The 27,398-nt window shown below is 39.5% G+C and overlaps 2 protein-coding genes across 2 annotated transcripts; both read left to right on the plus strand.

The window, feature by feature from the left end:
• Positions 1-9,658: 9,658 nt before the first annotated feature.
• On the plus strand, positions 9,659-10,773 carry LOC139476914 (somatostatin receptor type 1-like). Its single transcript, XM_071259478.1, has one exon. It carries the CDS (start codon positions 9,659-9,661, stop codon positions 10,757-10,759), a length of 1,101 nt encoding a protein of 366 aa, XP_071115579.1. The 3' UTR covers positions 10,760-10,773.
• Positions 10,774-19,803: 9,030 nt separating this feature from the next.
• Positions 19,804-27,358, plus strand: LOC139476905 (ankyrin repeat domain-containing protein 50-like). The gene is made up of 3 exons (XM_071259468.1): positions 19,804-20,091; positions 24,337-24,421; positions 25,962-27,358. The coding sequence occupies exons 1-3, from the start codon at positions 19,804-19,806 to the stop codon at positions 27,356-27,358; spliced, it is 1,770 nt and encodes a 589-aa protein (XP_071115569.1).
• The last annotated feature ends 40 nt before the right edge of the window (positions 27,359-27,398 follow it).

Genomic DNA, 27,398 nt, shown 5'->3' on the forward strand with positions numbered 1-27,398 from the left:
GCAGACACTCCTTTGTATACCTGGAATGACCAGCTGACCCACTAACTCCATATTGAAATTTCATTTTGACCCCTTACTCGGCAGTTTCCGAATGTGTCAGGAAATGTGGTGACGTGCAATTGGGATTTAAGGTCGTGTTCAAGACAAATAAACCGAGTATTTGGTATCATGGCTTTCAAAATTTAAGTATTGTTTAACATTCTACTGTCCATAGAAGGACTGGCTAGAATCAGGGGCTTCGTCATCGCTTTGAGAAGCTTGTACCAAGAGAGATAAGAGAATTGGGAATTTTATCCAAAAAAAGAATTTTCCTCGAAAATTCTTCACAAAAATAATAATGCTTCATATTGTGGGATTAAAAAGAAATTGTGTAATTAATTAAAAAATAACTTGTTTTGCAGCTATATTTCTCATTACATGTGGCGTCCAATAACAGCGTATGTCGAAAATGGGAAACGCACTATTAAATACGGATGTCCTGACTAATGCCCCCATTTCACTACGACCACGAATATCCCGAATCAACCCGAATTTTTCATGTTCGTAGATAAATCTCAGTCATTTGTTGAAGTTCTTAAATGAATCTTATTTGATTCCCAAACATTCGTTCAGTTCGTGGGAGTTCGTTGAATCGGCGAGAAAGTTTTTGTTTGTCAAAAACTTCTGTGGAAGGGTCGCCGAATTGCACTTTCGTGGCTGTATCGTAATCCATTCGTAATTAATTCTTATTATTGTTCCGTAACAGTTGCGTAACAGCTTAGAATTCTTTTACATTCTTGGCTATTCTTAGCGATTCGTGGCCCCCAAATTTTCTTGTCCTCAACTCGAAAACATCCCGAAACAGCAACGAATGTCCCGAGTCAACTACGAATCATGTAAGAATTAAGTAAGAACAACATTCGGCATATTCGTAACTTAGTTGCAGGTGATTCTTACCATTCGTGCATGATCCGTACATAAATCTTGTAATTCGTACGTTTCTTAACCCATTCATGGCATTCTTCATATTTTTCAACCCGATTAGCCACGAAAGTTTGCATTATTGGCCGAATCATCGCGAATTTCGAAAGTTTCCGATTCGGGGTGTTTCGGGATATTCGTGGTCGTAGTGAATGGGGGGCATTATGGGGGAGCTGCAATAATCCTTGAGGTAGTTCCCCTGAATCTTGGCCACCTTGGCAGAAGCGTTGCCAACTAAGTTTCGTCACCCCTCCAGGTACCAGGAGCTCTTCATGGAGTTTGGGGTCTTCGATGTCCATCATCTGTGCCGCTTGACGTGGGTATCTCATCGTCAGGAGGCTCTGCATCATACAACAGGCCATCACGATGCATTCCACTCTATGCGGGTGTCATTGCATGGAAGCGAGGAGCGGCGAGAAGACGGTTTACAGTCATGTCATGAGGATCAACAAACAGAGAGTAAATGTACACCTCACAGCGCCAATATAGAATATTTGATATGTGTTTCGCTGTATTACCGCTGTGAGATGTAAATGTACTCGCTGTGTTTTAATCCCCACATAACTGTCAACTTCCTTCTTGTTCTGCGCATGTCTTGTTTTGGAAGGCTGCGGTCTGAGAATTTTAGTGTTGCCGTTTCCATGTTTTCGGCAACGTGCTCTCAGATTTATTATGCTGTTCCTTAGTTTTTGGTTACGTTCTCATTGTTGTATGTTGCCTATTCCTTATGTATTAGGAGCGGTCGGGTAGCCTAGTGGTTAAAGTGTTCGCTCGTCACGCCGAAGACCCGGGTTCGATTCCCGACATGGGTACAATGTGTGAAGCCCATTTGTGGTGTACCCCGCCGTGATATTGCTGGAATATTTCTGAAAACGGCGTAAAACAATAGTCAATACTCACTCTTTGTGTATTGTAGGCATTTGACAGTTTTGGTGTTGCGGTCTGTTAGTTGTTTTTGGAGTTAAATGTTCCTTGGTCTTTGGCTATGCGTTGGATGGGTCAAGGTTTCATGAGCCACGCTCGAGGGGCATAAGCGTTATCTCCTACCAAAAGCAAAGGAATGGGCTTATGATCATTTGGGAGTGGTTCAGCTTCCGAAAGCGAAGCAGGACGTTGTTCCATGGCCTCATAAAATCCACAGTCTTTAATATGGCAGTATCTGAGCTTGTTCCACTTGCCCCAACGCCTACAAAGAAGACCTTGTACTCTGCATGGACAAGGGCGAGTTGTAAATGGAATGAAGCTCCTTATTCTCTGCTTGTCTGAACAGTTTTGTCAGTTCATCTCCTGAGAAAGTATGCAGTGTCATCAAAGCATGCAGTTTCACGATAGGTAGTGAGTGAGTATGGTTTTACGCCCCTTTTAGCAATATTCCAGCAATATCACGGCGGGGGACACCAAAAATGGGCTTCACAAATTGTGCCCATGTCGGGAATCGAACCCGGGTCTTCGGCGTGATGAGCGAATCACAATAGGTAAAACAGGTCGGATCCACTTTGCTATAGCTGACTGAAACTAACAACTAATTATATATAATTAATACATGTAAAAACCTGAAATGAAATTAAAACAAATATATACAAAAACTACATCTTTTCAAAGAAAGATAATTTGAACGATCGTTAACAACCCGAGATGGCCAAATGTATCGTGTTGGTGTATTCACTCTTTTGTGTTGTAAAATGCTATACGAAATTGTGGGCATGAAATTACTCGACTGCCACAATTGTTCTGGGCACAGCTGCACAATCACCTCCAGCCATCGGGTGAGTATATTTCAGTAACTCAAATACCCCCACAGCAAAACCAGTTTCAACTTACACCAAGAAATAACAGCTTGGCATGCAATATACTCTTTCATCTGATATCGGTCAGTGTTTAGAAAACTCGCAATATTGCCGATACGATATTCAATTGTAATTCGTGTATTATTAATCAATACTATCAAATAGCATCACAGTTCAACACACACAGTCTGTTCGCTTTTGTAAAACGGCAAATTTGGGAAAATATTTTTGGAGGACTGGCCAAATTGTTTCGCTCTATATCCCACATTGTTTGGCATATTCTTCTATTTTGTGTTGTTAATGTCAAACCATAATAGGTGCTCTGGTCATATTAATATTCGCCGTCACGCTGAAACGGTTACACCGTAATTGTTCGAGGAGGTAGGAATTTTGTGAAAGGCTATTAAAGCGTAATATCATGCATATATTAATATATATTTTACAATTAACGAGAATGGGTTTGGTGGCAAAGGAGGAATTTAAGGTATTTATCTGAACTAAATACCTTAAATGTACACCGACAGATATATTATACGATAAAATAGGTAGTATGACAAGAAGCGACAGGAATGAAAATACTACGCCGTGTTGTCGGCTGGCGAGCCATTTAGACAACTCATGAGCGGATGCGCGCGCATATACATTCAACATCGACATGTTGACCAAAGAACACTAGCTGCACTCGGAAGCGCCTAACCGATCTCTGTGAGTAGTGTTGATTCTGTGTTTGTGTCTTACATTTAGGCAACAAATTTGTAAATAAATCTGCTATTATGGAAGTGTATCAGTGCCACAGTCTAAATACTTTATCATCTATGTAGGTTATATTTACATCTACATAGATAATACTTACATGTACATAGATAATACTTACATGTACATAGATGATACTTACATGTACATGGATAATACTTACATGTACATAGATAATACTTACATGTACATAGATAATACTTACATGTACATGGATAATACTTACATGTACATAGATGATACTTACATGTACATAAATAATACTTACATGTACATGGATAATACTTACATGTACATGGATAATACTTACATGTACATGGATAATACTTACATGTACATAGATCATACTTACAAGTACATAGATAATACTTACATATACATAGATAATACTTACATGTACATGGATAATACTTACATGTACATAGATGATACTTACATATACAAAGAGAATACTTACATGTACATGGATAATACTGACATCTTCATAGATAATACTTACATGTACATAGATAATACTTACATGTACATAGATGATACCTACATGTACATAGATAATACTGACATCTACATAGATAATACTTACATATACAAAGATAATACTTACATGTACATAGATCATACTTACATGTACATAGATAATGCTTACATGTACATAGATAATACTTACATGTACATAGATGATACTTACATGTACATGGATAATACTTACATGTACATGGATGATACTTACATCTACATTGATGATACTTACATGTACATTGATGATACTTACATGTACATGGATAATACTTATATGTGCATAGATGATACTTACATGTACATAGATGATACTTACATGTACATAGATAATACTTACATGTACATGGATGATACTTACATGTACATGGATAATACTTACATGTACATAGATGATACTTATATGTACATAGATGATACTTACAAGTACATAGATAATACTTACATGTACATAGATAATACTTACATGTACATAGATGATACTTACATGTACATAGATGATACTTACATGTACATGGATCATACTTACATGTACATAGATGATATTTACATCTTCATAGATAATACTTACATGTACATAGATAATACTTACATGTACATAGATAATACTTACATGTACATAAATAATACTTACATGTACATAGATAATACTTACATGTACATAGATAATACTTACATGTACATAGATAATAGTTACATGTACATAGATGATACTTACATGTACATAGATGATACTTACATGTACATAGATGATACTTACATCTACATAGATAATACTTACATGTACATAGATAATACTTACATGTACATAGATAATACTTACATGTACATAGATAATACTTACATGTACATAGATAATACTTACATGTACATAGATAATACTTACATGTACATAGATGATACTTACATGTACATAGATGATACTTACATGTACATGGATGATACTTAGAGCTACATAGATAATACTTACATGTACATAGATGATACTTACATGTACATAGATAATACTTCCATGTACATAGATAATACTTACATCTTCATAGATATTACTTACATGTACATAGATAATACTTACATGTTCATAGATAATACTTACATATACATAGATAATACTTACATGTACATAGATGATACTTACATCTACGTAGATGATACTTACATCTACATGGATGATACTTACATGTACATGTATTATACTTACATGTACATAGATAATACTTACATGTACATGGATGATACTTACATGTACATGGATAATACTTACATGTACATGGATGATACTTACATGTACATAGATAATACTTACATGTACATGGATAATACTTACATGCACATGGATAATACTTACATGTAGATGGATGATACTTACATGTACATAGATAATACTTACATGTACATAGAAGATACTTACATCTTCATAGATAATACTTACATGTACATAGATGATACTTACATGTACATAGATGATACTTAAATGTACACAGATGATTCTTACATGTACATTGATGATACTTACATGTACATAGATGATACTTACAAGTACATAGATGATACTTACATGTACATAGATGATACTTACATGTACATAGATGATACTTACATCTACATAGATGATACTTACATGTACATGGATAATACTTACATGTACATAGATGATACTTACATGTACATAGATGATACTTACATGTACATAGATGATACTTACATGTACATGGATCATACTTACATGTACATAGATGACACTTACATGTACATAGATGATACTTACATGTACATAGATGATACTTACATGTACATGGATCATACTTACATGTACATAGATGATACTTACATGTACATAGATAATACTTACATCTACATATATGATACTTACAAGTACATAGATGATACTTACATGTACATAGATGATACTTACAGCTACATAGAAAATACTTACATGTACATAGATGATACTTACATGTACATAGATAATACTTACATCTACATAGATAATACTTACATGTACATAGATGATACTTACATGTACATAGATGATACTTACATGTACATAGATGATACTTACATCTACATAGATAATACTTACATGTACATAGATGATACTTACATGTACATAGATAATACTTACATGTACATAGATGATACTTACATGTACATAGATGATACTTACAGCTACATCGATTATTTTAATGATTGAATTAAATGTTTGGAAGCATGCTGGTTGTTGACTTTCATTTGGTCTTTTCCGTTTGTTTACAACATACTGAGGTCATTTCAACTTGTCAAACCATCAGCGCTAAAATAAAAACACAAACTGCAGAATTGTACTTTCAGTGCTTTATAGGACGATGACGAGTATTGGTTTGATATTGGTCTATAGTTTGATTGATTCTCATCCGTTCATATTCACGTTTTACCTCTTAAATGAAGAAATCATGAGAATCAACATATTCCTCTGGCGTTAACCATGTTATGGTTGATATATAATTCCGCTACAATTTTGAATGAAGACCTATAACTGTTTATTTGTTTGTAGTTTGGAGAACAACTTGTGCTCTCCTCTCTTTATTACGATTATAAGAGAGTGTGGCGTGTGTCATTCTCCGGTAACTTCGACACACTGAAATGAAGATTTACTTTATGCAATGTTTAGATGATATCCCGAATGAAGACATGGAAAGGTAGAAAGGCAAACAAATCGGTCATTATTATTGTTGATTGTTTGTTGTTTAACGCCGCACTCAGCAATTTTCCAGCTATATGACGGCTGTCTGTATATAATCGAGTCTGGACCAGACAATACTGTGATTGATATCATGAGCATCGTTCCACGCAATTGGGATACGATGACATGCATCAACCGAGTCAGCGAGCCTGACCACCCGATTCCGTTAGTCGCCTCTGACGACAAGCATATTCACCTTTTACGGCAAGCATGGGTTGCTGAAGACCTCTTCTACCCCGGATCTTCACGGGTCCATTATTAATTAAGCCAGGGGTTATGTATAACTGACCTAGAACTAGCGTTGATTTCTCGACAAAATATTGTTACCTAGATGAAAGTATGTTCTACTTGGATGATATTTTCTTTGAGACTGTGGCACTAATACGCTTACATGTGATAGAATTTGTTTTATGGCTGTATCTAGATATTATAACGAGTCAGGAGAGGTTAAAGTGTTATTCTGTCGATCTGAGAGGTACGGCTGACTAAATCATCTGAGGCGTTGAAATTCGCTGTGTAGAGTTGCGTCCCATACATGTGCCTGAATCCCATGATTGTGTGTTCGAATCAGATTGGCCGTGATTATGATTCTTTGTCGGTCACCGCCATGCCCGCACTCGTGGTTTCCTCAAAGTGGCCAAAATTCAAAGACATTACTTTTGAATTTTCTGTTACATTAAGCTGACAGGACGTGATGTATTGAAATACTGTTGAAAGTTGCGCGACATCTCAGTCTCTCCCTCACTCACTCTTCGACCTTCAGTCTCGACCATTGCTCAGGATATAGTCAGCCGTTTCGCGAACACCTGGTGTCACCATTGCATTCTGTGATCCTTCAGGGTAGATGTCAGTAAGGGTGTATCTAGTGAGTCAGAATCAGTAAGGGTGACTGAATGGGGTGGTCAGGCGTGGTGACCTGGTTGATTGCGAGGTCATCGTACCCCGATGACGTGGGGCGTTGCTCATAATATCAACCACTGGTTTATCATGTCCAGACTCAAGTTCTCAGGGCCAGTGACGTGTACTATTGCTGACTGCGGCGTTGCACGATATTCACTCACATATATAGATAGGCATGGTTGTGTACCCGTGCCATGGACGACACTATCTCCCCGTACAAATATACATATAGGTATTTCTATATTTGCCATTTCACATTTTTCTAGTTCTTTTAAGTAAATTAATAACTTGAAACTGGCACCAAGGACATAACTTCCCAAGATATTGACACCTAAATTAACATGATGTTCATTACAGTAAAGCAAATAAAATCATTTCAAGATTTTGTCCGCCTATACCCGTTTGGAGGTGAGGTGAGGTGAAATTGGGTTTAACGTCGCGTCCAAGATTATTGCACTTATATAGCGACGTGCATGCACGCGTGTGTGTGTGGCTGCTTGAACTAGTCCGGACTGATGCCGATTTATAGTGCTAGCCCACCGAGATACCATGCCGCAGTTTAACATGAATACCCCACTCAGACACAGTATGCTGACTCCGAGCCGACCAGTCCTTGTTTTAGCCCCTTAATGCCGAGCGCCAGACAGGGTAATAACAAGTACCATCTTTTAACGTCTTTTGGTATGACGCAGCCGGGGATCGAACACCGGACCTTCCGCTCTCCGGGCGGACGCTCTACCACTAGACCACGGAGGCGGTCTATACCTGTTTGGATCCCAGACACCCTGTGGCAAATCCAACACGTGCACGCTCTGTGGTTCTCCGATTGGTAAGATCCTGCGTCTCACCTTCGATGTCCTGCTTGCTGAAGGTTGAGAGGTGCTGACTGGAACTCAGAAACCCCAGTCTGAACTCGGAGCTCTCGGCTTGCACTTCTCGTTTCAGTCACTGCTTGCTTGTATCATTCCATATTTTATCGGAGAGTCCTGAGATGGGTGACCGCGTTTCGGCAGCTTGGCTCCTGAGAGTTTCTAGGGCATCGGTCCCACCCCACACTGAGTGAGTGAGTCTGGTTTTACGCCGCTTTTAGCAATATTCCAGCAATATCACGGCGGGGGACACCAGTAATGGGCTTCACACATTGTACCCATGTCGGGAATCGAACCCGGGTCTTCGGCGTGACGAGCACACGCTTTAACCACTAGGCTACCCGACCGCCCCTTCCACACACTGAAGCACATGTAGACATGCGGCGTCTCCTTGGGAAAGTGATTTTATTCGAAATGTGCCTCTGTTCACCCAGCAGTGAAAGGGTACCCTGTAGGATGAGATGGCCATGTGGTTGTTCGTGTTTTAGCGCCTAACAGGCAGCTTTGGTCGTATACTCCCCAGGGAGCTGAGAATGATTGTTGAGTGCAAACTGATCCGGTGACCAGGGTAATAATAGCGTTTTGAGCATGCCCATGTGTGGAAACATGCGCAATAGCAATAGCCTTTTACTACTTTTCCTTGTTAACCGTCTTAGTCACTGGGTAATTTGTTTAACTCCCAAATCAATATAACTTATTCCTAAACTCTTGTGGGTTCTGAATTTCCAATCGATATGTTGAACCACACCCAACAGCTGCCACGTGGCTGTTTATACTGGACCCGTGAAGATCCGGGGCAGAATAGCTCTTCAGCAACCCATGCTTGCCGTAAAAGGCGAATATGCTTGTCGTAAGAGGCGACTAACGGGATCGGGTGGTCAGGCTCGCTGACGTGGTTGATGCATGTCATCGTATCCCAATTGTGTAGAGCGATGTTCACGATGTCACTCACAGGATTGTCTGGTCCAGACTCGATTATTTACTGACCGCCGTCATATAGCTGGAACATTGCTAAGTACGGCTTTAAACAAGAAACAAAATATTGCTCATGGTGACTGAACCTTTCCTCGACTTAACATTCACTTAATGTCATCACAGAATGATGAGTCTTTGCTTTTTGATTTACAGTAAAAAATAAATCACAAGGAGAGATGTCGACCGAAACTACATCCCTGTCTTACACCTCCCCACCATCAACTTCGACGGCCAACAGCTCCTACACCAACGACGACCGCGACGAAATCTTCAACGAATACACCGGCTTCCGAGTCCAGACGCTGCCGTATGTCTTGTCCATCGACATCATTGCCGCTCTTGGCATCGTTGGTAACATTTTGACCATTGTGTTGATGACGTCGAAGACGCAACGCCGATTCTCGTACGCAATCTACATGACGTTTCTTGCCGTCTTCGATTCCCTGGTTCTTGCAATGGTTGCAACAGAGGACACCCTTGACCATATGCATGACCTCTTGGAGACCTTCTTGAACAGCCACATCGTTGTGTGCAAACTGTGGATATTCATACTGGAGTGCTCTTTGATAATCTCACCCTGGTTGCTTATGTCAATGTCGGTCGATCGATACATTACCGTAGTTCATCCAAAATACACTGAACGCATCTGTAGGCCCATTGTCTCTTTAGCCGTAAGCGCAATCATATGTGTTGTTGCCATGGTAATGGTATCACCCCTAGTCCACGCAGCGGAATACGTGCCTGATGAAGAAACAGAGCAAGGCTTCATCTGTGGAATGGTTAACCCCGATCTTGAACATTATTATATGTTCCTGTCTTCTATAATGGAATCATTGTTGCCCGTGTCGCTCCTGTTTGGTTTCAATATTCACACGGTTGTCACCCTGTGTCGATCTGTAAGGGGCGCGTTAGATATCAGGGAAACCAATATCCGAAAAATCACCATTAGCATCGTCTTGGTGTCGATTCTTTCCGCCGTGGCGCTTGTTCCATTCGCGATTGTGTCCCTCATTGAATACATACTAATCCTGTCAGACACCGACAGGTACCTCATCGGGCTCTTCGGAAGCTTGTGGCACGTGTTTAACGTTATTCGTTTGGTAAACTACGCGATGAATTTTTATGTCCTCATCATATCTTCAATCCACCACAGAACCATGTTGATTGAGAAAGTCACCTGCTCGCGTAACGTTAATCAAACCCAGTTGGAAATGACAAAGATTGGCGACGATGACACAAGGATTGATACAAACGTATCGGCCGTAGCAGATGCTTGAATCTGTTCACGTGAACATCCCACAAATTTCTCAAAATTATACCGCAAGCCTTAAGAATCAATGGATGTGTCTGTGTTCAACTGTCAATCATTTGTTGACATTGACCAATCAAAACGCTTCATTTACTTTCGTGTGTGACGTCAAACATTACGTCATTAAGAATATTAGAAGTGGTTATTGTTGACTCATGGCCTGTAAATGCCAAACTGGTAGGGTTGCAATGAGACCTGCAGCTGAGCGTTGTAGGCCTAAAAACGACACCTAGGCATGTTCGTCTCATTGCATTAATTACACTATGCAATAGAATCAAACTTTCTCCTGTTATTAGGAGAGATTTCCGTACAATAACCATCTTCCCGAGGACTTTTTCAGTCAGTTAACTGTCTTGCCTCGAGAAGATGTAAAATAACAGAAAGACGATTTCTACATCAAAGACCGGCTCTATGCAACGCACCCGAGGTGGAGAATAGGTCTCCAGCAACCCATCCTTGTTTGAGGCGACTATGCTTGTCGTAAGAGGCGGCTAACGGGTTCGTGTGGTCAGGCTCGTTGACTCAACTGCGAAGATCGATGCTTAAGATGTCAATTACAGGATTGTCTGGTCCAGACTACGTTATTTACTGACCGCCGTCATATATCTTAACTGTTGCTGAGTGCGGCGTTAAACAACAAGCGAGCATTGTGTTGAACAATACACTTTTTTTACTTTGTTTGAACCGTTCCTCTTTACTTGAATAAATATAATCAACCAAAAGGGTTTCTTTTCATTTGTAACACTGTGCTGACTGTTCTTAGTTCTGCTGTTGATCTGTGACGTTCTCCTGGGTGAGAGATGTCTCATGTGAAGGATGAGAGATGTCTCATGTGGAGAGTGAGAGATGTCTCATATGGAGGGTGAGAGATGTATAATATGGAGGGTGAGAGATGTCTCATGTGGAGAGTGAGAGATGTCCCATGTGGAGAGTGAGAGATGTCTCATATGGAGGGTGAGAGATGTATAATATGGAGGGTGAGAGATGTCTCATGTGGAGGATGAGAGACGTCCCTTGTGGAGGGTGAGAGATGTCCCATGTGGAGAGTGAGAGATGTCCCATGTGGAGAGTGAGAGATGTCTCATATGGAGGGTGAGAGATGTCTCATATGGAGAAGGGGAGATGTCTCATATGGAGGGTGAGAGATGTCCCATGTGAAGGGTGAGAGATGTCTCATGCGGAGGGTGAGATATGTCTCATGTCGAGAGTGAGAGATGTCTCATATGGAGGGTGAGAGATGTATCATATGGAGGATGAGAGATGTCCCATGTGGAGGGTGGAAGATGTCTCATGCTGAGGGTGAGAGATGTCTCATGTGGTGCGTGAGAGATGTCTCATATGGAGGGTGAGAGATGTCCAATGCGGTGGGTGAGAGATGTCTCATGCTGAGGGTGAGATATATCTCATATGGAGGGAGAAAGATGTCCCATGTGGAGGGTGAGAGATGTCTCATGTTGAAGGTGAGAGATGTCTCATGTGGTGGGTGAGAGATGTCTTTTGTGGAGGGTAAGAGATGTCTCATATGGAGGGTAACAGGTGTCTCATTTGGAGGATGAGAGATGTCTCTTGTGGAGAGTGAGAGATGTCTCATATGGAGGGTGAGAGATGTTTCATGTTGAAGGTGAGAGATGTCTCATATGGAGGGTGAGAGATGTTTCATGTTGAAGGTGAGAGATGTCTCATATGGAGGGTGAGAGATGTTTCATGTTGAAGGTGAGAGATGTCTCATATGGAGGGTGAGAGATGTTCCATGTGGAGAGTGAGAGATGTCTCATATGGAGGGTGAGAGATGTCTCTTGTGGAGGGTGAGAGATGTCTCATGTGGAGGGTGAGAGATGTCTCATATGGAGGGTGAGAGATGTCTCATATGGAGGGTTGGAACACTGAGAACTGCGGCACGAGATCAATGGTAAGAGTTTAATCATATCTAGTTCCTGGTTTAACATAAAGACATAAACTCACATTAACGTCGAAAATTAAAACAAATAATGAATAGAGGTAGGATTATATTTGGACGACAGACATTCCTTTTTCTGCCAGCTCGCCTATCAACCCAGCCCGACCGTCGTCGCTGGTTTCTGGCCACTGTTTAAAATATCGCCAAAGAAGATAATGATTAATCTGATTTTTTTAAATTATAAGGAAAGTTCCATTTCGGCATATTGCCATCAGAAAGGCATAAACATCATCATTAACATCATAACAGTATATGGTGCTGCCAATCCACGGGGTATAATTCGGGATGAATCTAGTGTTCGAAAGTACAAACCAGTCTTAGACCTGGGTCCATCTGGAAGAATGCGTTTCTGTTTAATTACAAACAGCAGAATTTCTGCACATGTACAAAGCAGGCGTAAATCAAAATTAAACATGTTGTTTTTAGTTTCAACAAAATCAGTAAATGCACAGTCGTGTCGCTGCGGTGTCTGGTCAAGACTCAGTTGTTTACAGGCCCCGTCGTATTGTAGGACTGTGGTGTCGGGCAACAAACACTGATGTTGACGTTTCATATACTGACATCCAAAAGAAAGTGCATTTATAGACTGGGAGACGAATGGCTTGGGTTTAACACGTTTAATGGTATGCCAGTTACAGTGTCAGCCTAATGTGGGAGGAAAGCCGGAAATGATCCAGGTCTCAGACGTTTACCCCTTCGGTGGTTTTTTAATAAGAGAGTTTTGCTTAAAGAAATGACGCTTAACACCTTTATTAAATTGAAACCCACGAGCACGGGTGTGGTGCTGACAAACCTAGAAACATAATTGGGGCGAGCCGGGATCGAAACCACAATGGTAGGTTTCGGCGTGTCCAAGGGACGCAACTCCGCATTGCGAATCGCGGGGCCTTAGCTTACTGGCCTTGTAGCATCATGTGAATCTTTCTTTCAATAAAAACAGAAACTTTTGCGTAAATGACACTCAGATGCGGGTATCACATCAAAGTTACTGCAAAGTCATAAGTCGACGGTTTAATAATATAAGTGCAATAATCTTGGACGCGACGTTAAACCCCATTTCATCTCCTCATTCTTGAAGCAGTTAGACAAGAAACCTCTTGTGTACTTTCGTTTGGACGTCAGTTTATGTAGAAAGTATTTTCCTAAGGATATTTTAGGTTTTCCAACATCCAAAGATGCTATTGCATCAGCTGGTCATAATTTTAAAGAAACTGTAAATTATAAGGCAGGGACAGTTCAATTTCAGAATTTGTTGAAACAACATTCAAAGATGGGGCATTGTCGATTATATAATTAATATTAATTCCAATTGTACCAAAGGCCAATTAGTTGACGACAGATGAAGTAGTTCACGGCAGTTCGGGAAGATTATGAGAGTTTATGACAGGTCAAGTTGGTTACGACAGGTCAAGTAGTTAACGAAAGGTCGGGAAGTTTACGAAAGGTCAAGTAGTTTACACAGGTCAAATAGTTTACGACAGGTCAAATAGTTTACGACAGGTCAAGTAGTTTACGACAGGTCAAGTAGTTTACGAGGGGTCAAGTAGTTTACGAAAGGTCAAGTAGTTTACACAGGTCAAGTAGTTTACGACAGGTCAAATAGTTTACGACAGGTCAAATAGTTTACGACAGGTCAAGTAGTTTACGAAAGGTCAAGTAGTTTACGAAAAGTGTAGTAGTTTATGACCAGTCAAGTAGGTTACGACAGGTCAAGTAGTTTACGAAAGGTCAAGTAGTTTACGAAAGGACGGGAAGTTAACGACAGGTCAAGTAGTTTACGATAGGTCAAACAGTTTACTAAAGGTCAAGAAGGTTACTACAGATCAAGTATTTTATAATAGGTCAGGGCAAGAGTGAGTGTGGAGCCGTGACATTCTTTAAACCGAAACGTCAAGTGCTGCATTGTAACCATGTTTAGAGACGCGATATCACTGTAGGACTTCTCCAAAGAAATGTCACTGCACGTTATCAATTGATGGAAATCCGTAAAATCTCACGTTCTTAACCATTTGTTTAATACTTTGCAAATTTACATCAATACATTATAGCGTTTTCATAGAGACAGACATTTTATTAATATGTGGTTAAATGTTTATTGGAGGTAATACTCAAAATACTTTTAAGCAAATTTGAATAGACAGTGAATGATTTTGCTATATGTCTGTACAGTAAAGTGGGGAATTGGCGCCGTATTAAATAAGAGAGTTTTGCTTAAAGAAATGAACGCTTAACACCTTTATTAAATTGAAAGGGTAGATTATATCATCTAGATTTCAAATACACATGTAAGGGAAAGTTAAATACAGCCCACTGTGTTTATAACGAACACGCTTTTAACGAACTGACGGATATGACGAACTTATTTTTTTATCCTGGCCAGTACCGTGTATATGCTGTACATATGTTTATAACGAACTACGGTTATAACGAACAAAAATTTGTGGCCCCTTTGAATTTGTTACAACCGTAGTTTACTAAACAACCGTCATCCCTTCTATCCTATCACCTACTCCACCATGAACCAAACAGTCACATCCCCTACATCACCATCAACCTAACAGTCTCATCACCTAAACCACCATCAACACAACAGTCTCATCACCTAAACAACCGTCATCCCTTCTATCCTATCACCTACTCCACCATGAACTGAACAGTCACATCACCTACACAACCATCAGCCCAACAGTCATATCACCTACATCACCATCAACTTAACAATTCCATCCACAACATCACGACCCTAACAGTCACATCATCTACACCACCATCACGCCAAGATTCCTATCACCTACACCAACCATTCATCTCTCATTGCCGCAGTTTATGTTCAGGTTCATGGCGTTCATCGTTTAACTTAGCAAAAAGGTCAACAATAAGGTAAGAAAATATCACAGGCATAACAGTTAACTATTCAGTAGTGCATCCGTTTATCAGCACACGGCTTCTGAAAATTTCATCTAACGCCTCAATATCGTTGAATATTTTTACCTTTATTGCCAAATTATCACGTTTTGTCTATTTAAGAAATCATATGCCATTTCGAAAGTATATAAAGGCCACAAACGTGTTTTTTCGGAAAGATGTACGAGAGTCATTAATAGCTGAAATCGTTGTTACATGATCAAAACACAACCACACATTCTTGAATAAAATCAGCTCGCCCTGGATAAAATTCCGAAAAAGGTCTATGTTCTTAGAAGTCTAAAGAAGTCTTTAAATGATTGGGTGAAATGTGGACCTTGTCACATTTACCAGGGTGTACGTAGATACACGTTCTGTTGAAAAGATATGTGAAGTATGATATATGTTATTTAATAGGTGTTCTATGATGTTGTTGTGTGGTATGTGTTATGTGACTGGTGTTTTCCCATACGTGCTATGTGCTATTTGATATGCATTATGTGATTTGCGATAGATTATATCCTATGCACGTCTAAACCAGGTTCAAACGAAATGCCGTACAGTATTAGGGTTTTGTTATTGACTCCTTCTGAAATCCATTCCATGTGTTATAGAAAAATGTGATATGCGATATGTGAAATGTTGTATGTGTTATACGATATCTGTAATGTTACATGAGATATATGATATGTGATATGTGGTATGTGGCATGTGGTATGTGATATGTGATATGTGGAATGTTGTGTGACTCATATGTATTTTTTGTTATGTGTTATGCAGTATGTGGTATGTTATATATGATATGTGATATGTGGTATGCTTTATCCAACCGAATTTGGCATTCATGGCGACTCACACATTTCCAAACCTAAAAGAACGTCTACATCCTTCCTCAACACATTATATTGTCATTATATTTTGAATAAGCATGGCCAAGTGATGTCCATAAACAGAGTTTGCAAAATGGCCATAGAACGGATTGGAACCGGTCTAAGAGATTAGGGTATCATCATTGATTGGAACAAGATGGGTGCATTTCAGCATTGTTGATATTTTAGTTTCACAATAGATGGTGTTTACGCTGTGACGTAATAAACTCAACGTCAAAAGAAACGCGAACAATAGAAACATACAGTATGTACTTTACGAAGAGAAGTTTCCAATGTGTACCACTTAATGACAAAACTAACCATCAGTCAAGTATTAACACAAAATACTGTCGTCTCTTTTGTACACACGTGTCTTGCACCATCTCTGATGGCATGGACCATATCGGTAATTTACTCTGCAATTGTTTGTATTTTTCATACAGCTACATTAAAATGCTAAGCAGATCATGGAAACATATAGAGAAGTATGTAGGTGAAGAAGAGATGTTTCCAGTGTGTGCCACTTAATGACAAACATAAAAATCATTCAAGTGTTACCACAGAGTGTCTTTATTCTTATCACCATATGCTGCACGTGATTTCCAAACTTTACACACAAATCCTGCAAGATAAAAAGGGTGCATCTCGAGTCATGGATCTGTGACGTCACATGTGATGCGTTCATGAGCGTAGATTCCAACATTCCAGTTGGTACGTTTGTGCATTGATCCTATCTAATATGCTTTGAATATGAATATTTCTTCATATACTAACCAACAGGTATGGTATTCGCATTTGTATTGTCGGTGAGTATATACCCCGAGAGCATGGTCAAAGTGAAAAGGTCAAATACAGGACAAAATGGTATATATTGTGTGTGCTTAGTCCCACTACCAACTACACCTTCACCAAATTTCGTATCAAGATGGCCCAAGTGTAAAGGTCAAATCAAGGCCAAATATAAGTTGAACTACACATATCTCAAAATTCAATCATGTAAATGTCGCTTGACATCGAACACACATGTCCATACATCTACACACATCTACATACATGATAAGAAAACAAAGCAGATGACAATAATTTACACTCCTTAACCTACATACTTCTCTATATGTTTCCATGGTTCGCGTTTCTTTTGGCTTGGCATTTTGATGTAGCTATGCGAAAAATAAAAACAATTGCAGAGTAAATTACCTTTTACCCCCATTAATATTTAATGTTTGGAAAAACGATATGGTCCCTGTCATCAGAGATGGTGTAAGACACGTGTGTACAAAAGAGACGAAAGCATTTTGTGATAATGCTTGACTGATTGTTAGTTTTGTCATTAAGTGGTACACATTGGAAAATTATCTTCTTAAAGTACATACTTATCTGCATGTTTCAATGGTTTGCGTTTCTTTTGACGGTGAAAACTAAAAGATCAACAATCTTGTTCCAATCAATGATGATACCCTAATTTCTTCGACCGGTTCCATTCCGTTCTATAGCCATTTTGCAAACTCTGTTTATGGACATCACTTGGCCATGTTTGTTCAAAATATGACATCGGTGGTTTTGTTAAGTTGCAACAAGTATGTCCCGTGTAGTGCAATATTTTAAAGACCGTGTTGAGGAAGGGTGTAGACGTTCTTTTAGGTTTGGAAATATGTGAGTCACCATGAATGCCAAATTCGGTTGGATAAAGCATACCAGATATCACATATCATATATAACATACCACACACTGCATAACACTTAACAAAAAATACATATGAGTCACACAACATATCACATACCACATGCCACATACCACATATCACATATCACATATCATATATCTCATGTAACATTACAGATATCGTATCACACATGCAACATTTCACATATCGCATATCACATTTTTCTATAACACATGGAATGGTTTTCAGAAGGAGTCAATAACAAAACCCTAATGCAGTACGGCATTTCGTTTGAACCTGGTTTAGACGTGCATAGGATATAATCTATCGCAAATCACATAATGCACACCAGTCACATGACACATACCACACAACAACATTATAGAACACCTATCAAATAACATATATCATACTTCACATATCTTTTCAACAGAACATGTATCTGCACCCTGGTAAATGTGACAAGGTCCACATTTCACCCAATCATTTAAAGACTTTTTTATACTGGAAATACACCAATTCCAAAGTCATAGGATCATTAGTTACATTTATGTACGAGTTTTATACCTTACAAGAACTTAGACTTTTTTCGGAATTTACCCAGGGCGAGCTGAATGTATTCAATAATGTGTGGTTGTGTTTTGATCAGGTGACAACATTTTTAGCTATTAATGACTCTCGTTTGTGGCCTTTATGTACTTTCGAAATGGCATGTGATTCCTTAAATAGACAAAATGTGATAATTTGGCAATAAAGGTAAAATTATTCAACGATATTGAGGCGTTAGATGAAAATTTTAGAAGCCGTGTGCTGATAAACGGATGTACTACTGAATAGTTAACAGTTATGCCTGTGATATTTTCTTGTCTTCTTGTTGACCTTTTTGCTAATTTAAACGATAAAAGTCATGAACCTCAACATAGACTGCAGCAATGAGAGGAATGGTGGTGTAGATGATGTGACTGTTAGGGTCGTGATGTTGTGGATGGAATTGTTAAGTTGATGTTGATGTAGGTGATGTGACTGTTTGGTTCATGGTGGAGTAGGTGATAGGATAAGAAGGGATGACCGTTTTTTAGGTGATGGAAACTTTGGGTTGATGGTGGTTTAGGTGATGAGACTGTTGTGTTGATGGTGGAGTAGGTGAAAGAATAGTTGGGGTGATGATTGTGTAGGTTGATGGAGATTTCGGTGGTGTGGATGTTGGGAATGGGAGTTTTGGGATGATGGTAGTAAAGCACTAACTATATGAATGGAATTTCAAAAAGATATACTGTAACGCTTATTTGTTGTTTCCCATATCGAAGCATAACTGGAATATTGCTCGCACTTCGCTAAATCCCATTTACTCAATAATAGTGATAGACTGTAATGAACTGCAGCAACATTCATTTTACAGCTTGCACCAAGTGACGGTATCTGAATCTCTATTGCTGGTGTCTGCAATTGTTTAAACAAGTGCATCATATTTATCGCTTGAGAGTCATCGTCGTCATGTGTAAAATGTCACGTGATGTCCCGAAAACAATTGCTGCTGGTGATATCTTAACCGTTCAAGTGCAGTATCTGGCAGTCGCCTTAGCGTGTGGATCCTGCACTCCCCTGTTAACAGTTCAAGATGATGACGCTGTTTTCAAGCAGAAGTCTGCAGTTGGCTTTAGCAACAACTGTTTACATCATGTTGGTACATGCACTTTCCACATGCAGCACAAAGGAATGTAGACTTCAGTTGACAGATAAATTGAAGGACAGATCTGTCATTTTCAGAAATATTGACATCGAGTTGTGCCAACTTGAATGTATCGATGATATTTCTATTTTCGCATTATGTCGCCAATCAAATGATGAATCCCAGAGGATTGAGAAGACAGGCGGATCCAGTGTTCGTCCTGAAACTCATCCACGTGTAAGTTATAGTTATGTCAAGTAGGATGTATATTGACGTGTATCAGTGTACCTAGATGTGTACATGCGTGTGTGTATACAGTAAACTACGTTTGTAACGAACACACTTATAACGAACTGACGGATATAACGAACTTATTTTTACTCACGGCCATTTGTTGTATACATGATGTATGTATGCTCATAACGAACTACGGTTATTACGAACTGAAATTAGTTGTCCCCTCGAGTTCGTTATAACTGTATCTACTGTATGTGTAGATGCATGTGTCTGTGTGCACTTGATGTGTGTCGGTGAGTATAAATATGTGTAAGTGTGTGTCGGTGTGTGTAGATGTATGTAGATGTGTGTAGATGTGTGTCCATATGTGTAGATATATGTGTGTTTCGGTATGTAGAGTTGAGTGGATACGTGTCGTTGTCTGTAGGTATGTGTACATTCGTGTCGGTATGTGTAAATGTCTGTTGGTGTGTCAGTGCGTGTAGATGTGTGTAGATATGTGGAGGTGTGTGTCAGTGTGTTTAGATATGTGCAGGAGGAAGCGTGTGGAGGTGTGTGTCAGTGTGTTTAGATATGTGCAGGAGTTAGCGTGTGGAGGTGTGTGTCAGTGTGTTTAGATATGTGCAGGAGGAAGCGTGTGGAGGTGTGTGTCAGTGTGTTTAGATATGTGCAGGAGTTAGCGTGTGGAGGTGTGTGTCAGTGTGTTTAGATATGTGCAGGAGTTAGCGTGTGGAGGTGTGTGTCAGTGTGTTTAGATATGTGCAGGAGTTAGCGTGTGGAGGTGTGTGTCAGTGTGTTTAGATATGTGCAGAAGTTAGCGTGTGGAGGTGTGTGTCAGTGTATGTACATGTGTACAGATGTGTAGATGTGTAAAGGAGTATATACGAAGCTGTGACACTCGCTCCACATTCGACATGGATCTTCTGTTTCACCAAGAGTCAAAGAAGACAATTTTGTTAGCTACTGGGAATTTTAGATTTTTGTCAGTGATTGACAGTGAATGTAAGTTCAAGTGTGACTGTGCTATACCAATACAATCAGAAGCCATGATTGTTTACGAAGGAGACATAAAGTCACCGAACATCTTTTGATATGAAATATAACAGCACGAGTTGATGACAGAAAACCTCCAGGTGACTGTTGACATATTTGATATCAACGAACGGGAGAGTTAGATAATATATATCTACTCACAACAAATCCAGTTTGTAATCAATAAGATGCCTTGTCTTGAGTGTAAAAAGTGAGGTGAAACTAGGTATAAAACCGCGTCTAGAATAACCTCTGTCTGTGTGTGTATGTGTGTTTGTGTAAATGTGCGTGTGTCTGTGCGTGCGTGTGTATGTGTGAGTGTGTGTGCGCGTGTGTGTATGTGTATATGTGTGTGAGCGTGTGTGAGTGAGCGTGTGTGAGTGAGCGTGTATGAGTGAGTGTGTGTGTGTGTGTGCGTGCGTGCGTGCGTGCGTGCGTGCGTGCGTGCGTTCGTGCGTGTGTGCTCTTGTAGACGTTCAAACTGATGTCGGTTTTATCTTCCTATCCCAATGATGTACCGTGCCCAAGGTTTAACATGAATGCCCCACTCAGTCAAAAAATAGTGACTCCGAGCTGTACAGCGCTTATTTCATCCTGTCAATGCCGAGCGTCGAAAAGGGTAACAACAAGTACCACCAACACGTCCCATTTTAATTCTGGAAACCCCAAAAGTCCAGAAACTCTACGGTCTTTGCCCAGTCTCGGTCAAAGGTATTTACAAAATTAAACATGCTGTTTTCATGGGAACATACCAACCAAGGAAGAAAAAATGAAAACAAATTGTTCAAAAGCTCAATATTTACACTATGTCGCCCATGGGCGAAGTGTGTTCCGTTATTTCAAACTCATGTTTTGTTTCGCAAATACATAAGTGTATATCTCTCTAGTATCATGACACAAAATTTAACTCATTTTAACTTAATTCAACTATTTTATAGCGATACTGAAATAGTTCAGAAAAAGGTTTGGCACATGGGCGAGAATAGTTTCCATTACTTAAAACTCATGTTTTTGTTTCGCAAATACATAAGTTTATATCTTTCAAGTATCATGACACAAAATTTAACTCATTTTAACTTATTTCTTGATATATTCAACGAGATGTGTATCATCGTTTAATGGGTCATTCAATAAAAGTATGTTTTGAGGAAATATCAAAGGAGCCGCCCAATATACACAGTGTCGTCCGGTGAACTCGCAACCTGTCTGTAAGAGTTATGTAATCGGTACACAAATATATCTGATGCGGTGTCAGTGTGGAAGGAGTTTGAATTACGTCCGCCACTGGCCACAAAAAATCCTCAAAGTATAGTAACAATCAAAAGGGCAATGCTGTACTAATTACCTAGTGACGCATGTATAACAACGACTGTCAATCTGTCTGCTACAGCTACCATACCATCATCCCTTTCACAACTGGCATATCAACGGCTTATTCACAATATTAATTGTAGAAACGCCGTTAAGAGACTAACGTATGTCGTATACAGTCCTCATATTTGATTTAAAAAAGTAAATACGTCAATTGGGAATTCAACTGGATGGTACCTTCCTTATATCAGCTAACAGCCCTGTTTGTGAAAATATGTACTAGACATAAGATGTATAGACTAATAAAATCAATTGTAAGACCGCATAGACCATAAAACCGAATTAAATATGTCTTGGTATCATCTCTTGTGTATTAGATGATGGTGATGACCTGAAATGTTTTAACGTTAGATTAGGAAGGAGAGACATTAAAGTGTTTTATACTACTTTTATACTTGTGTGTTTATCGATATACGTTATGCAATGAAAGACGAATCGGGTTTTTTCCCCATTAAAATACGCGCACGTGTACCTGTATATTGCATATCTAGTGTCACTTAATTTCCCAGCGTGATGTATCAACGAGACATAAAATGGGAAATGAAAAAGAAACAAACTAAACTTTAATTCGTTGGAAAATAACGCCAATGAATTGGTGTACATGCGCATGAATTCGTATGATAAACTGTCAAAACGTTTTGAGAGATGAGGCCGGGTTCATTAAAGATCGTTACAATATGTAAAAAACTTCTGCAAAGGAAACATCCAACCAAAGGCCCTTTTTAAACAGTAAGGTAATGATATAATACAAAGTGTGTTTCACATGATACAATATACTTTGTAAACAATTAGTTCATTATTTAAAGGGACTGACGAAAACATGGGAGTAATATTTTAATAACGCCAAAAAATAGTTGAATTAAGTTAAACTGAGTTGAATCAGGTGTCATGCTTCTAATCCCTTAATGTATTTGCGAAACTAAAACTGTTGAGCAATGGAAACCATGCTCGCCCATGGGCCAAACCTTTTTCTCGCCCATGGGCGAAATATTTCAATATCGCTATAAAATCGTTGAATTAAGTTAAAATGAGTTACTTTTTGTGTCATGATACTTGAAAGATATACATATATGTATTTGCGAAACAAAAACATGAGTTTTAAGTAAAGGAAAATATTCTCGCCCATGGGCCAAACCTTTTTCTCCCCATGGGCGAAATATTTCAGTATCGCTATAAAATTGTAGAATTAAGTTAAAATGAGTTAAATATGGTGTCATGATACTTGAAAGAAAGAAATTTATGTATTTGCGAAACAAAAACATGAGTTTTAAGTAAAGGAACATATTCTCGCCAATGGGCCTACCCATGGGCCAATCTTCGACCATGGGCAGGCCCATGGGCGACATAGTGTAAATATTGAGTTTTTGAACATTTTTTTGACCGTAGAGTTTCTGGACTTTTTGGGTTTCCAGAATTAAAATGGGATGTGTTCACCTTTTTACGTCTTTGGCATGATGCGGAGGCGGAGGCGGTATCATTGTTAACCGGCTTCAGTCACAGAGAAATTAGTAGGATAATCATTTGATTGTGACATCATGGTAACCGATGACAATGGCCTGGAAAGCACTGTGATGCAATTTCATATCAGCTAAGCCATAACTCCTAAGTAGTCATTGTTGAAGGTCAACACTTAGCCTGAAAACAATGCCGGCTGGTGTGACAAGTAACAAACGAAGAACTGACCGATGTTTCTAGAGGCATTACTTTGCATTGCTTGTATAATGGCATAAGGACCATGTTACACCTACAATAAACGTCAAATATCGACATATATCGACCCTTACACTACATATTTATAGAAATCATACATAGACTCTTTGGTTTTTTTATTGTTGTCTAAAGGTCCCGACTAAACCCTGTGGATCCAAGGTCTGCAATCAGACTAACGAATGTTTGGAGAAGGGATGTGGGAAGGGCTGTGCGCAAGGTGAGAAGAGTAGAAAATAAAAGCAACAAAACACTTTCCATATTCATAAGAAATCTGTGCCAAAAGCAGAGCAATTTCACGATTCCGACTCAATCATGAGCATGTATTGACGAAGCAATATCAAATGGTAATGGCACGAGGCGATCGCGAAAAGGTGAGCGCATTCTGCCCCATCGTCACAAACACATGCAAAGGCAAATCAATAGTTATCCTGAAAAAAACCACATGGAACATATGGTACAAGTCCAAATAAGGAATTGCATCGTACATAAGTCTTGCCACTGATGCCATAAAATTTGTGAAAGCTTTAATGAGGCCTTGAATATTGTAAACTTCTCAAACTTCTGGACAAGAGTCGTATGACGCACTGTAAAATCTTGGCAGAATGAATATGCTCGTTTTAAATACATGGATATTGAATTTGAATGGAATATTAACATGTCAGCGCTGATTGAGTTAAATTCATTACTAATCTTTAAAAAAATAGTGAACTGTAAAGGTTGAGACCAATTGATAAAATTTAACGTTCATGGTTATGTAGTATAATGATTATACATGTTGCATCAAAATTAAAGGGTTTGGGCACAGATTTCTTTTGTCGCTTTTATTTATCATTGTATTGATTGAGTGTTTAAATGTACAGAAGTGTGGCCGATGTCAACTCTTCAGGTACAGAAACATCAATATAGCATTATATTAATGGGCTATTGTCAGTAACTGTTAATTTGTTACATTTACTGCAAAGCTGAATTATTTTTGCCTCGTGTGTCCTATTCGCGTTATAGAGGTCCTCTCTAGAAGGATGTTGAGCATAAATTCCGTGCCGGGTCAGCGTTCACATTTAATTTTCATATTTGGTGTAAACATGACATTTTCAAAGCTCCATGTAGCAGGGAGCAATGTTGTTGGTGTGCGACAAGTTTATCAATGAAGAGATTTTGAACATGGTTGATGTTTTGTCATGACAATGAATGTTAATGTTGGAAGAAATCGCAGCTTAATTATCTCTGTATGAATATTCTCACAAAATATTCCTTCCATTGTTCTTCCTCTTTTAGTATATACACTTTATAAGACAAACAAGTTTTGAATACTTTGACATACCCAATTGCTAATACTCCAAGATAGCCGAAGCCATCATTGCAACTGCTCGCGACTGATCTGTTTGTTTACTTAAACTGCCAGTAAACAGTAAGCGCTGTGCCCCGAAATTAATTATCAAAAAGCTGGCCCTTGGAGCTGTACATCGCGTTCTTGCACCACACAGGATAATACCATATGCACTTAAGAAAAGTTGCCATGTGGTGGGGTGTTAAGTTATACATCTCGACCCTTTCGAAGTGCACACCAATTAATCAGTATCTATCCGATCTCCATTATTATTTCGTCCATTGACAATATGCGGAAATAAGGTGTTTATGTTTACAGTGTGATGACTAAATAAAGACACTCGCTTTCTCGCCCTTAGATGATCTTGCAACTTCAGTCCTTTTAGTTTAAAATGCCAAAGATTCATACAGACTAAAACTTCATATTACAGCACCATCAGTCTGCGAACTCCACATCGCCTCCGAAACCGGGAACCTGTCAAAGGTGAAACTCATCTTGTCCCAGGGACGGGCGGACATAAAGTGCAAAGAGTGGATTGGTTGGACACCGGTGATGTTGGCAGCTGGTAATGGGCACCGAGAAGTGGTTGAGTTACTTGTTAGTAAAGGATCCAGCATGTCACTCGTAAATAAAAGAGGTGACAACATCCTTCACTGTGCCTGTTGGGGAGGAGAGGTTGAGATGGTGAAGTATATACTCTCACATAGCATTGAGGACATCAACAGTAGAGGATGTAAGAAGATGACACCAATGATGGCCGCAGCATTGCGTGGACATAAAGAAGTGGTAGAGTTACTCGTGAGTGAAGGAGCTGATGTGTCACTCGTATCTGAGAGGGGTGACAACATCCTTCATCTTGCCTGTCGGGGAGGACATGTGGAGGTGGTGAAATATATCCTCTCACAAGACATGGTTCGTATCAACAGTAGAGGATGGAAGAAGAGGACACCGGTGATGGTGGCAGCAGAGAACAGACACAAAGAGGTGGTAGAGTTACTCGTGAGTGAAGGAGCTGACTTGTCACGCGTATCTCACAATGGTGACAACATCCTTTACTGTGCCTGTTTGGGAGGAGATGTGGAGGTGGTCAAGTATGTCCTCTCACAAGGTATTGTTGACATCAACATCAGAAGACGGAAGAAGAGGACACCAGTGATGGCGGCAGCATTGCGTGGACATAAAGAAGTGGTAGAGTTACTCGTGGTTGAAGGAGCTGATGTGTCACTCTTATCTGAGAAGGGTGACAACATTCTTCATCTTGCCTGTCGGGGTGGACATGTGGAGGTGGTGAAATATATCCTCTCACAGGACAAGGTGCGCATAAACAGTAGAGGATGGAAGAAGAAGACACCAGTGATGGTGGCAGCAGAGAATGGACATAAAGACGTGGTAGAGTTACTCGTAGGTGAAGGAGCTGACTTGACAATCCTATCTCACGGGCGTGACAGCGTCCTTCATCTTGCCTGTCGGGAAGGACATGTGGAGGTGGTCAAGTATATCCTCTCACAAGACATGGTGGGCATCAACAGTAGAGGATGGAAGAAGAGGACACCAGTGATGGTGGCAGCATTGCGTGGACATAAAGAAGTGGTAGAATTACTCGTAGGTGAAGGAGCTGATGTGTCACTCGTGAATCAAAGGCGTGAAAACATCCTTCATCTTGCCTGTCGGAGAGGACATATGGAGGTGGTGAAATATATTCTCTCACAGGACAAGGTAGGCATCAACGCCAAAAACAACAAAGGACAAACAGCAGCCACGATAGCAATATCCCAGGATCGAGGAGACATGCTTGATCTTCTTGTGTCACATGGTGCTCTCATGTAATGTTTGCGCAGACATTCAGGCATTCATATTGTTAAAGACA

This window comes from Haliotis cracherodii, unplaced genomic scaffold (assembly GCF_022045235.1).
Source record: "Haliotis cracherodii isolate W230 unplaced genomic scaffold, xgHalCrac1.p SCAF_30, whole genome shotgun sequence".
Lineage (NCBI taxonomy): Eukaryota > Metazoa > Mollusca > Gastropoda > Lepetellida > Haliotidae > Haliotis > Haliotis cracherodii.

Excerpts from the sequence above, each read along its gene's own strand:
- LOC139476914 (XM_071259478.1), top strand. The coding sequence starts at position 9,659 with ATGTCGACCGAAACTACATCCCTGTCTTACACCTCCCCACCATCAACT.
- LOC139476905 (XM_071259468.1), top strand. The coding sequence starts at position 19,804 with ATGATGACGCTGTTTTCAAGCAGAAGTCTGCAGTTGGCTTTAGCAACA. Across the intron at positions 20,092-24,336 it reads GTCCTGAAACTCATCCACGT|GTCCCGACTAAACCCTGTGG; the intron begins GTAAGTTATAGT and ends TGTTGTCTAAAG. Across the intron at positions 24,422-25,961 it reads TGGGAAGGGCTGTGCGCAAG|CACCATCAGTCTGCGAACTC; the intron begins GTGAGAAGAGTA and ends TTCATATTACAG.